We start from the raw sequence: 12,894 nt of genomic DNA, 5'->3' as shown, positions 1-12,894 counted from the left end.
GGAGGGGGGAGGGGAGTAATAAGGACACAGGGAGGGAGGGGGGGGAGTAAAAAGAACATGGGGGTAAAAAAAACATAGGGAGGGGGGCCTCCATGTCCATTTTGCTTGGGGCCCCAAAATTCCTTTAAACGGCCCTGGCTCTCCCCCAACATTTTCAGGGCACGTGGCTTGCTATAGTTAAGGATGCCGGCAGGTGCCCTCCTGAACAATCATTGACAGTGGGAAGCTGTCGCGTGTAATAGCGGAAGTAATGCTGCTATTATACACGATGTTCGGCTTGTAAATTCACAGCGTCTCCCCGCTGGGATGTAGTCCCAAGGGAGGGGGTGCGCACGCTGACTAACCCCCAGCCAGAACAGCTCGGATGATGGGGGCAAGCTTACTGAGGAGAAACAGGAAGTGAGAAATTCAGACAAAGAAAAAAAAAACATTTAGAAGGGAAATTGAAGGAAAAGGTAAGTGAACCAACAATGCACTAGCTTAAAGGAACCTATTTAGAAAAAATAAAAAACAAACCTTTACAGCCCCTTTAAGCACAGTGTGGGTCTAATGAGAGACTGCCAAGAGTCTATTACTTTCAATTAAGATCAGTGAAACACAACCATTGTGCAGGACTACTAGACAGGAAGCATAGAGTTTACAGTATATGTAATGAGCAAATGTCTTTGCTTCCATGTACACATAAAATTATGATCTCTCTACATAAAAACATATTCCCTCTTTATAAATCACTAACACAAATCCATAAGATTGTTTGCACTGAGCTGATGTATACAGTACATATTTATAATCTATATTCTCCCTTTAAATATATTCCATCCCCCTGCAGCCTTTTTTTAAAGCAGCCAACAGACTCCTTTCCAGGCCAGTGCTAACGCAGCGATGTCTCAGATCCGCAACGCACTCTCCCCATCTCGTTATGAATCAGTGTTAACCTTTTTGTACTGTAAATTTATGCACATTGCCAGAACTGGAAGAAAATTAAAAAAATTCAGCTTTAATGTATTCGGTGGCAGACAGGTGTCCTCACACAACACATCCTACTTTATATACTCCACATTTCTTTTTTTTTTTCATTTCTCTTCATTAACCCATTGTTAGGCTCTATTTTTCTTAAAGTCGACCTTCAAAATAAAAATCGCCGATTGCATCCCCCCCCCCCCCCACTTTCTACCACAGGGTAATATAGCTGACCTTTTTGACTTTACTTTTTGATCAAGCTCACCACCCTTGCTCCATTTTTACCTAGGGAAGAATGATGTGCCCTGGCTCCTGAAGCCTCCTGGGATTTGCATGTTGCCTATCTCAGGAAGCAATGGCTTCCACACGCTGGAGGAGGGCAGACCTGGGCTGCATCATCAGGGGACCCAGCTTCAAAAATGTCATAGAGGAAGAGCCTCAGCTTCCCGTTTTACATACCTGAATGAATGAATGAATGACTTGTATAGCACTACACATGCAAACTGAATCACTTCTAGGTGCTTTTTGCAGCCAGTGTCTTCCTGGCTGGTGCAGTCACTTACCCCATAGGATCTCGACACGCTTGGGACACACAGTTGTACACACATATATACTGGGCCAATTTGAACAGGAACCAATTAACCTACCAGCATGTCTGGGAGGAAACCGGAGTACCCGGAGGAAACCCACACAGACACAGGGAGAACATGCAAACTCCAGGTAGATGGTGTCGTGGTCGGGATTCAACCTTTTTGCTGCTAGGTGAAAGTGCTAACCACTACACCACTGTGCTGCCCCATAGCCCTCGAAAGTCCTGCGTTGAGAACGCGCTGGATCTTTGCCCGGGGTTCTCGACTCTTCATTGGATAGATTGATAGCAGTGCAGCCATTGGCTCCCGCTGCTGTCAAACAAATACAATGATGCAGGCGCCAGGGGGTGGGACCGAGTCCTGCATTTGGCGGCTATGGATGTCGAATGCTGGACTCGGGAGCTTAACTGAAGGTAATCCCCTTGGGGGAGCGCTTCCCAGAGGGGGTTATCTCATGCAGGGAGGAGCCAAGAGAGCTACCGAGGGACCCCAGAAAACGGCGTTCGGGCCCACACTGTGCAAAACTAGCTGCACAGTGGAGGTAAGTATGACGTGTTTGTTATTTTCCCAAAAAATGATTTGAACCTATAGTGTCACTTTAATTAAAGGACCAGCCGTAGTGTGCAGCCATTTCTTCTTTGCACTACCAGTAAAAGTTGTACAGCGCTGAATAGCGAAAAATTCTGCGGCGATTAAATGGTTTAAAACCTTCCGGTGGTCAAGTGGTTAAAGGAGGCTTTGAAAACGTCAAGTGTGACGAAACATGTCAGGGATGAGCTATGCACTGACGTCACCGCGCTCTATGTGACGCCAGAAGCATGGGCGTTTGCTTTTGTTTGTATCTTTTTGCTGGCATTTTTAAATCTTGTTTTTCATCAATGTTTTGTTACCTATATATTCTTTATAAAATAAATTGTGGAAGTTTTATAAGGATAATACACTATTTGGAGTACTCCCCTTCTTTTTTCCTACACGTCCTATTGGAGCCTGTGAGTGTCTGAACATTTCATCAGAGGGAAGGATCCTCTATATGAGGCACATAGGATATAGGTGGTGAGTGTGGAAGAAGATAGGAATTGGGAGACATCCGCATCTGGGATTTACCGAGACCCCGCAGAGGGTTATATCTGCAGGCGCTGATGACGTTGCTACTATAGGAGGTCCATCACATCTGGTAAGGGTGCCCATTTCACACTGGTGTATTCCACAAAGTGTCATCTTTCCTGTATCACCCTATAGGCGGCGGGACTCCTTCTCAGCTGTTTGGTCATCTCAACAAAATTTAGCTTTTTCACTATTATTTGGACTCACTGTTCATGTTATTTGGACATTTTTTTGTGTACGCACAGATTTATCTAATTTTGTCTCTCATTGCACTATGGACTTTATGTGATCACCTGTTTACTGCATAGTTCATAGGTTGAGGACAGTCTATTTCAATTGTATTTTATTATTTTTGGTATTTCACATACTGGCCTAGATTCACGTAGAATGGCGTATTTTTGTGTGGGCGTTACGTATCCTATTTACGATATGCCTCCGCAACTTTTACAGGCAAGTGCCGTATTCTCAAAAGAAAGTTGCGGCGGCGTATCGTAAATAGGCCGGCGTAAGCTTGCCTAATTCAAATTGTGAAGAGGTGGGCGTGCGTTATGTAAATTAACCATGACCCGACGTGATTGACGTTTTTCACAAACGGCGCATTTCCCATGTGTGCATTGCTCCAAAGTACGCCGCATGGACGTATTGGTTTCAACGTGAACGTAAATGACGTCCAGCGCCATTCACGGACGACTTAAGCAAACAACGTACATTTTTCAAAATTCGACACGGGAACGATGTCCATACTTAACATTGGTACGCCGCATGTACGCCACCATATAGCAGGGGTAACTTTACGCCGGGAAAAGCCTAACATAAACAGCATAACTGTACTGCGTCGGCCGGGCGTACGTTTATGAATTCGCGTATCTAGCTGATTTACATATTCTAGGCGTAAATCAGCATACACGCCCCTAGCGGCCAGCGTAAATATGCAGTTAAGATCCAACGGCGTAAGAGACTTACGCCGGTCGGATCTAATAGAAATCTATGCGTAACTGATTCTATGAATCAGGCGCATAGATACGACGGCTCAGACTCCGAGATACGCCGTCGTATCTCCTTTGTGAATCTGGGCCACTGTATTTGCTGGCGTATAAGACTACCTTTTACACTTTAAAAAAACTGGCCAAAAATCAGGGGTCGTCTTATACGCCGGGTCAGCTGCTCGGATGCCTGCTGGATGTGCGGTAATACTGTATGTAGCTTCGGCTACATACAGTATATACCGCTTAGCCAATCCCGGTGAGCGATGTATTCAAATGAATACAGAGCCTACTCAGATTGGAGTAACAACCTTTGCCAATCCGAGCAGGCGACATACAGTAGCCTGCTCGGATTGGCTTTGAGAGTCAGAGAGGCATGGGCTGATGATGGTACAGCCTCTGCCAATCCAAGCAGGCTTTGTATTCATTAATAGAATACATCGCTTGCCATGATTGGCTCCAGCTCCAGCAAGAAGGAAGAAGAATTTGGCTCCAGAAGGAAGAAATATGAAGGGTCAGAAGTCTTGGAAGGGGGGGTCGTCTTATACGGTGAGTACAGGCAAAAGATCTTAAAGTGGAGGTTCACCCAAAAACTAAATTTTTAACCTTAGATTGGGCCTAATTACGGGAAGCAGAATTGGGTGTTTTGGTTAAAATCAATGCAGTACTTACCTTTTTTGAGATCGATGTTCTCCCGCCGCTTCCGTATGGGCTGCGGCACTGGGCGTTTCTTACTTGATTAACAGCCTTTCGACCGTCGCATACAGCGCGTCACCAGTTTCCGAAAGTAGCCGAACGTCGGTGCGCAGGCGCCGTATAGCGGCGCACCGACATTCGGCAACTCGTGACGCGCTGTATGCGACCGTCGGAAGGCTGTCAATCAAATAGGAACTCCCAGTCCCGAAGACCATACCCGGAAGCGGCGGGAGAACATCTATCTCAAAAAAGGTAAGTACTGCATTGATTTTAACTAAAACACCAGATTCTGCTTCACCTAATAGGCCCAATCTAAGGTTACATTTTTTTTTTTTAAAAACTGTAAAATTAGGGGGTCGTCTTATATGCCCGGTCGCCTTATACACCGGCAAATTCAGTATACACTTTAATTACGGGTTTTAATACATTAGGGGCCGGATTCATGTAGGAGATACGACGGCGTATCTCTGAGTTGCGGCGTCGTATCTATCCGCCTGATTCATAGAATCAGTTACGCATAGATTTCCCTAAGATCCGACTGGCGTAAGTGTCTTACACCGTCGTATCTTAGGCTGCATACAGTATTTACGCTGGCCGCTAGGTGTCGCTTCCGTCGATTTACGCAAGGAATATGCTAATTAGGTACTGTAGATACGCCGACTCACAAACGTACGTATGCCCGGCGCTATTTTTTTACGTCGTTTACGTTAGGCTTTTCCGGCGTAAGGTTGCTCCTGCTATTATGAGGCGTACGCAATGTTAAGTATGGACGTCGTTCCCGCGTCGTTTGCATAAGTCGTTTGCGAATAGGGCTGTACGTAAGTTACGTTCACGTCTAAAGCATTAACGATTTGCGGCGGAATTTCGAGCATGCACACTGGGATTCTTTTACGAACGGCGCATGCGCCGTTCATAAAAAAACGTAAAAAACGCGGGGGTCACCATTAATTTAAATAAAACACGCCCACATCATCGAAATTTGAGGGCGCAAATTTTAGGGCGCAAGTTCTTTCTGAATACGGAACTTGCACCCTAATTTACGGCGGCGTAACGTATCGGAGATACGTTACGCCCGCACAATATTACGCTGGGCTACATGAATCCGGCCCTAGTTTGTTATAGCGCGGCCTTATACCCCTATTTTTTACATATCTTTTATATCGCATGTTTGCAAGTGTCGCAGCTTCTTCTCATAGAATATTTTTTTCATTCTAATTCTTCTTAGCGCGGTATAGGCCCCCCCCTTTTTTTCTACTTAAAGAAGGAGGAGCAGCAAAAATAAATATTTAGGAGCCAAAACAAGGAAATCATTTATATTGGTGGAAAAAAATCTCAATTCACTGCTAAAATCTTCCCCGAACCAGAGTCAGACTTTAAAGAATGCCAACTGCTCCTAAATGAATTGAAGTTCTTCCGGCTTGAATGTGCTTTTAATTTCCCGTATTCATCGAAACTGCCGTCCGCACCGCGCACTTTATCTTAAAAAGGCGACTCCTTATCTAGAAGTTGCAGGTTGCCTTGCAATATACGTAACTAGCCTGTTTACCTAGCTGGGGACAATAGCGCGGCCCTTTTTATAAATGTCACCTGAGACATGGGGGCTATACTGTGCCGGTGACATCTAGATGGAGAGGAGAGAGACTGGAGTGCGGGAAGTGATAAACATATATATTGGCATGCTCCTAAGCTTCCATGCCTGACACGTTTCACAGATTACACTCTAATGCACTGCCGAGATAATAGGACCGCTGAAACAAGTCATTAGAATTTCCATTCACATTGTCACCGCGTTCTTACTTGCAAATTCTTTACCAAGATTCGAAACACACAATGATCTCCTCGCGTCTGTGGCCACAGAAAAGCCTACCTGCCTCCCAGACACAAGGCATCGATTTCCCTATTCACTGGAAATAATCAAATTTTTTTTTCTTACAGCATAAAGCAACGCTTTGCGGCTTAAAGACACAATTAGTAAAATGAATGTAGGGGGAAAAAAAAAACCTTTTGTCTTTTGTCTGTTGTTCGCAGAGATTTCTGACGTCGTTTTCCTCCTGTTGCTTCGCTGGCTGCTGCTTGAAGCTGCAATAATAAAAAGCAGACGTAAATATATGTTATTGATAAAATAATATGTATTAAAGCATTTATGTAATTAAAACATGAAAAAAAAAAAACACATTCTTTTGTCCACCCCACTCGCTTAAATTCACAGATGTTAAGAAATTCGGAAATTCAAAGACTATATGGCCAACAGTATGCTGTATTCCTCCAAATTATGGAGTCAAGGGGTTTCCAGCAGAGGGTACTGTTAATAATACAGCATACAAAGACATTTTATGTTTAATCTCATTTATATTTAATTTTTATACATTTTTTATACATTTTTGAAGTAACAAAAGTCAATAATATAAATTTAAATTACAAAAGGTTGCCTGTGGTTCCAAACTCACCCAGTGGCGGCCGGCGCAAACAAAATCAGCTACTGTGCCCATCAAATGTCGCCACTGTGCCATCAAATGCAGCCACTGTGATCATCAAATGCCACCAGTTTGCCCCTCAAATGCAGCCACTTTTCCCCCTCAAATACAGCCACTTTTCCCCTCAAATACAGCCAGTTTGCCCCTCAAATACAGCCAGTTTGCCCCTCAAATACTGCCAGTTTGCCCCCTCAAATACCGCCAGTTTGCCCCTCAAATGCCGCTAGTTTGCCCCCTCAAATACCAACAGTTTTCCCCCTCAAATGCCACCAATTTTCCCCCTTAAATACAGTCAGTTTTCCCCTCAAATACAGCCAGTTCGCCCCTCAAATACAGCCAGTTTGCCCCTCAAATACAGCCAGTTTGCCCCTCAAATACAGCCAGTTAGCCCCTTAAATACAGCCAGTTTGCTCCTCAAATACAGCCAGTTTTCCCCTCAAATACAGCAAGTTTGCCCCTCAAATACAGCCAGTTTGCCCCTCAAATACAGCCAGTTTGCTCCTCAAATAATGCCAGTTTGCCCCTCAAATACTGCCAGTTTCCCCCCTTAAATACTGCCAGTTTGCCCCCTCAAATACCGCCAGTTTGCCTCTCAAATGCCGCCAGTTTGCCCCCTCAAATACCGCCAGTTTTCCCCCTCAAATGCCTCCAGTTTCCCCCCTCAAATACCGCCAGTTTGCCCCCTTAAATGCCGCCAGTTTTCCCCCTCAAATGCCGCAAATTTTCCCCCTTAAATACTGCCAGTTTGCCCCCTCAAATACCGCCAGTTTGCCCCTCAAATGACGCCAGTTTGCCCCCTCAAATACCGCCAGTTTTCCCCCTCAAATGCCGCCAGTTTTCCCCCTCAAATACCGCCAGTTTGCCCCCTCAAATGCCGCCAGTTTGCCCCCTCAAATACAGCCACTTTTCCCCCATCAAATACAGCCAGTTTGCCCCCTCCAATATAGAAAGTTCTCCCCCCCCCTCAAATGCCACCAGTTTTTCCCCTCAAATACCGACAATTTGCCCCCTCAAACTCCTCCATTTTGCCCCCTCAAATACCGCCAGTTTGCTCCCTCAAATACAGCCAGTTTGCCCCTCAAATGCCTCCAGTTTGCCCCCTCAAATACCGCCAGTTTGCCCCTCAAATACCGCCGGTTTGCCCCCCTCAAATACATCCAGTTTGCCCCTCAAATGCCTCCAGTTTTCCCCCTCAAATACCGCCAGTTTGCCCCTCAAATACCACCAGTTTTCCCCCTCAAATACTGCCAGTTTGCCCCCTCAAATGCTGCCAGTTTTCCCCCTCAAATACCGCCAAATTGTCCCCTAAAATACCGCCAAATTGTCCCTGAAATACCGCCAGTTTTCCCACTCAAATATCGCCAGTTTGCCCCTGAAATACCGCCAGTTTTCCCACTCAAATACTGCCAGTTTGTCCCTTCAAATGCCGCCAGTTTTCCCCCTCAAATACCGCCAAATTGTCCCCTCAAATGCCGCTAGTTTGCCCCCCCGCCCAGCACTTACCTCACGCAAATAGTGAACCTCTGCTTTTCGGAACCTTCCCCCCTTCCGGTGTCACATTTGGCACCTTTCAGGGGCGATGGGGGGGGGGGGGGTTCAGATACCTGTATAATACAGGTATTTGCACCCACTTCTGGGCATAGATATCCGCAGAATTTGCGGATAATCCACACCACTTCCTGTCCACCCTGCTGTCTTCTGGGAGATAGACAATTTAGACTCGCGCATGCACAGTAGGGAACGGGAAGTGAAGCCTCAATGAAGGCTTCATTTCCTGATTTCCTTAGCGAAGATGGCGGCGGCAACATCCGAGGACCGAGGCACACGTCAGCCTCGGGTGCTGACATCGCAGGCGCGCTGGACAGGAAAGTGTCCATATTTTAAAAGTCAGCAGCTGCAGTATTTGCAGCTGCTGGCTTTTAAAAAAAAAAATTTGGTGGACCTCCTCTTTAACCAATTTTCGACCGTATAACTTACGGCGGTAAGGTAGCACTTCTGTGAAGGATTATGCACCTAGTACCTGATCCGACACCACCAGGTAGGGGGGTGCACGTGCGCGCCACCAGCAGCCCCTTCCCGCTGTGGTTATTCACAGCGGGAGCTGATCTGCGGGTACCGCAGACTCGATGTCCATCGGCACCTGCTGATCATCCAGCACAGAAGCACAACGGCGGTCTGCCTACTGTATGTAAACAAGGCAGATCGCCGTTCTGACAGGAGTGAAGGCATGGATCATGTATCTCTGCAAAGGAGAGACAAGGATCCATGTCTTTCCCTAGTAAAAGCACCTCCCACACTGTACACTCAAACACCGGCTAGGCACACATTTAACCCTTTGATCTCCCCTGATGTTTAACCCCTTCCCAGCCAGTGTCATTAGTACAGTGACATTGTATATTTTTAGCACTGATCAATGTATTAGTGTCACTGGTCCCCAAAAAGTGTCAAAAGTGACAGTTAGTGTCCGACTGTCTGCCGCAATATCACAATCCCTCTAGAAGTCGCTAATTGCAGCCATTACTAGCAAAAAAAAAAAAAAAACATAGCTTGTAGACGCAATAACTTTTGAGCAAACCAATCAATATACATGTTTTTTTTACTAAAAGAGTATATATTGGCCTGAATTAATGAAGAAATAAATTTTTTTTTTATTTAGTTACTAGCTGAATACCCGGCGTTGCCCGGTCTTCCTATCTTAACCTTTTGGGGAGGAAAATCATAGTAATATAAATATACCCATCTTTTATATAAGGGTGTAGGTAAGGGTTAATTTAACTGTCATATATTTTTATTTGGCATATAAGTAATATGTGTACCAGGTATTATTGAAATATCTCCAGGTGTACAGAAGTTATGTGGGAACATACATTTCCCATTGATTTGCATGGGACTTTAAACAAAAACCCCGACCCTCACAAATGGGGGTAGTTAAGGGATAAATTAACTATCCTATAGTTTAAGTGGACATATAAGTAACATGTGACCAAGTGTTATCGAAATATCTACAGCCGTTTGGAAGTTATGCAGTAACATGTATTTCCCTAAAGTTGAATGGGACTTTAAAGGAAAACCCCGACCATGGCAAATGGGGGTGGGTAAGGGTTAAACCACCTATCCTATGTTTGTTGCTGACATATAAGTAACATGTGTGCCAAGTTTCATGTTAATATCTTTAGCCGTTTGGACGTGATGCTGGAACATACATACACACGTTGAGTTTTATATATATAGATTGGATGTGTTTTATAGAAGAAAATATAGTTTTTTTTTCAACATTGTCGGTCTTTTTTTGTTCATAGCGCAAAAGATTAAAACCACAGAGGTTATCAAATAGCACTAAAAGAAAGCACTATCTGTGGGGGGAAAAAGGGACATCAATTTGATTTTGGTACAGCGTTGCATGATCGCGCAAATGTCAGTTAAAATAATGCAGCGCCGTCTTGCAAAAAATGGCTTGGTCAGGAAGGGAGTAAATCTTCTGGAGATCAAGCGGTTAAAGGGTATTTAGCTATTATATATAAGGGAGAAGAGCCAGCAACTCCAAAGTCCTTGATGCAAAAAATGTATTGGCTACATTTGAGCATTAAAAAGCAAACAGCTGACGCGTTTCGTCCTACAGCTATTATATTTGGAAAACATATTAAATCAGAAGTATGAACATATTCTAGCACTTTTAGGTTCTATGAAGGTGTTAAGATGTTCTCCAGTTTTTTGGGGATGTTTGCTTTCTATGGAACAAAGTGAGCCCTCATTAAAGTGTAAGTAACCCCCCCCCACCCTATCATTTTCAGCCAAGGAAGCTGCCATCTTTGCCTCGGTTTAATCTACAGTTGCCATGATGCTGCACATGTGATCAGTTATGACACCAGCCATTGGATGGTTTGACAGTTTGGTTGAGAGCAAAACAGTTTTATGGGTGGGTTTACTTCCACTTTAAGCTTGTACGCTGTTTAGGTAAATCATGGTGCCTATGAGCAGTGTGGAGAAAGGCAGAGACTGTGCCATAACTAGAGTCTTCAAATCAGGGCGGTTGGAGTGCAGCCCCCTTCACTGCCAGTCACATTTATACAGTAATCAGTGCATATTTATGGCACTAATCGCTGTATAAATGTGAATGGTCCCAAAATAGCCCCAAAAGTGTCGTTTGTGTCCGCCATAATGTCGCAGTCATGATAAAAATCGTTGATTGCCACCATAACAAGTAGAAAAAAAAATTATAATAAAAATGCCATAAAACTACCCCCTTTTTTTTTTAGACGCTATGGGCCAGATTCACAGAGATCGGCTTATCTCTGTGCGGGCGTAGCGCATCTCATATGTGCTATGCCGATGTAACATAGAGAGGCAAGTACAGTATTCACAAAGCACTTGCTCCCTACGTTACGGCGGCGTAGCGTAAATGGGCCGGCGTAAGCCCGCCTAATTCAAAGTAGGCTGGTAGTGGGTGTGTTGTATTGAAATGAACCGTGACCCCATGTAATTGAAGCGCCGAACCAACGGCGCATGCGCGCGCATGCTCAGAATCGCGTCGAATTTACGCCGTAGGATACGACGGCTCAATGGCGAGGATGTGAACGTAACCTACGCCCAGCCCCATTCACGTACGACTTACGTAAACAACGTAAAATCCGACGGCTGTTCCGTCGTCCATACCTTAGCATTGGCTGCGCCTCATATAGCAGGGGTAACTTTACGCCGGACGTACGCCTTACGTAAACGGCGTAGCTTACTGCGACGGGCGCAAGTACGTTCGTGAATCAGCGTATCTAGCTAATTTACATATTCAACGCGTAAATCAACGGAAGCGCCCCTAGCGGCCAGAATAAATATGCACCCAAGATACGACGGCGTAGGAGACTTACGTCGGTCGTATCTTGGCAAAATTCAGGCGTATCTTGTTCCCTGAATACGGCGCATAGATACGACGGCGCATCATAGAACTTACGCTGCGTATCAACAGATACGTTGGCGTAAGCTGACTGTGAATCTGGCCCTATAACTTTTGGGCAAACCAATCAATATACACTTATTGAAAAAAAAATTTACCAAAAATTGGTAGAAGAATACATATCGGCCTAAACTGAGGATTTTTTTTTATAGATTTTTTTGGGGATATTTATTATAGCAAAAAATACAAAATATTGCATTTTTTTTTTCAAAATTGTCGCTCTATTTTTGTTTATAGAGCAAAAAAGTAAAACCGCAGAGGTGATCAAATACCACCAAAACAAAGCTTTTTTTGTGTGAAAAAAGGACGTCAATTTTGTTTGGGATCTGGGCCTTAAAGCGGTGGTTCCCCTAAAAATAAAATTTTAACATTGCTTTTCCCAAATAAATTACGATTCGAATCGGACGGTTTTATAAAAAAAAAAAAAGGTCCGTACATACCGTTTGTTGTTTTCGTTCCCACCGCCACTTCCGGGTACGATGCTGGCGGTGGGCGTTCCTAATTGATGGACAGGCATCCGACCGACGCATACATCGCGTCACGAGATGCCGAAAGAAGCCGAACGTCGGTGCGCATGCGCCGTATAGAGCCGCACCGACGTTCGGCTTCTTTCGGCATCTCGTGACGCGATGGATGCGTTGGTCGGATGCCTGTCCATCAATTAGGAACGCCCACCGCCAGCATCGTACCCGGAAGTGGCGGTGGGAACGAAAACAACAAACGGTATGTACGGACCTTTTTTTTTTTATAAAACCGGCCGATTCGAATCGTAATTTATTTGGGAAAAGCAATGTTAAAGTTTTATTTTTAGGGGAACCACCGCTTTAAGTGGTTAAGGGGGGTGGTAATGCTACACAGCCTGTTTTATTTTTACCACCCCCCCTCCCCACCCCATCGCAACCACAAGTGGTCCCTACAGTGTAATTTTCTAAGTAAACACATGAAACAGTTTGTTGCTAAAAAGAAAGAAGCAGCAGATAATCAGAACCGTTATTTTATAGCAAAACAAAGTGTTGTTTGCATCACAGCGTGGCAATCAGGTGATTGATAGAGTTAAACATGCAGTTAAGAGCCCTCAAAAAAGAATGAAAGTAACTGTAATCTCTATATTTTCCTTGTTATGCACTGCAGGGTCATAT

The 12,894-nt window shown here is 44.6% G+C and overlaps 1 protein-coding gene across 1 annotated transcript in view; it reads right to left on the bottom strand.

Moving 5' to 3' along the window:
* GFRA4 (GDNF family receptor alpha 4) overlaps window positions 1-12,894 on the bottom strand; it is a 209,714-nt gene that overhangs the window by 157,837 nt on the left and 38,983 nt on the right. The window contains exon 2 of the mRNA XM_040357334.1: window positions 6,335-6,412. Within this exon, the coding sequence (XP_040213268.1) occupies window positions 6,335-6,412 (78 nt within the window). The remainder of the gene's footprint in view (window positions 1-6,334; window positions 6,413-12,894) is intronic.

Source organism: Rana temporaria, chromosome 1, assembly GCF_905171775.1.
Source record: "Rana temporaria chromosome 1, aRanTem1.1, whole genome shotgun sequence".
Classification (NCBI taxonomy): domain Eukaryota; kingdom Metazoa; phylum Chordata; class Amphibia; order Anura; family Ranidae; genus Rana; species Rana temporaria.
This window is presented reverse-complemented; position numbering and strand designations above follow the sequence as displayed.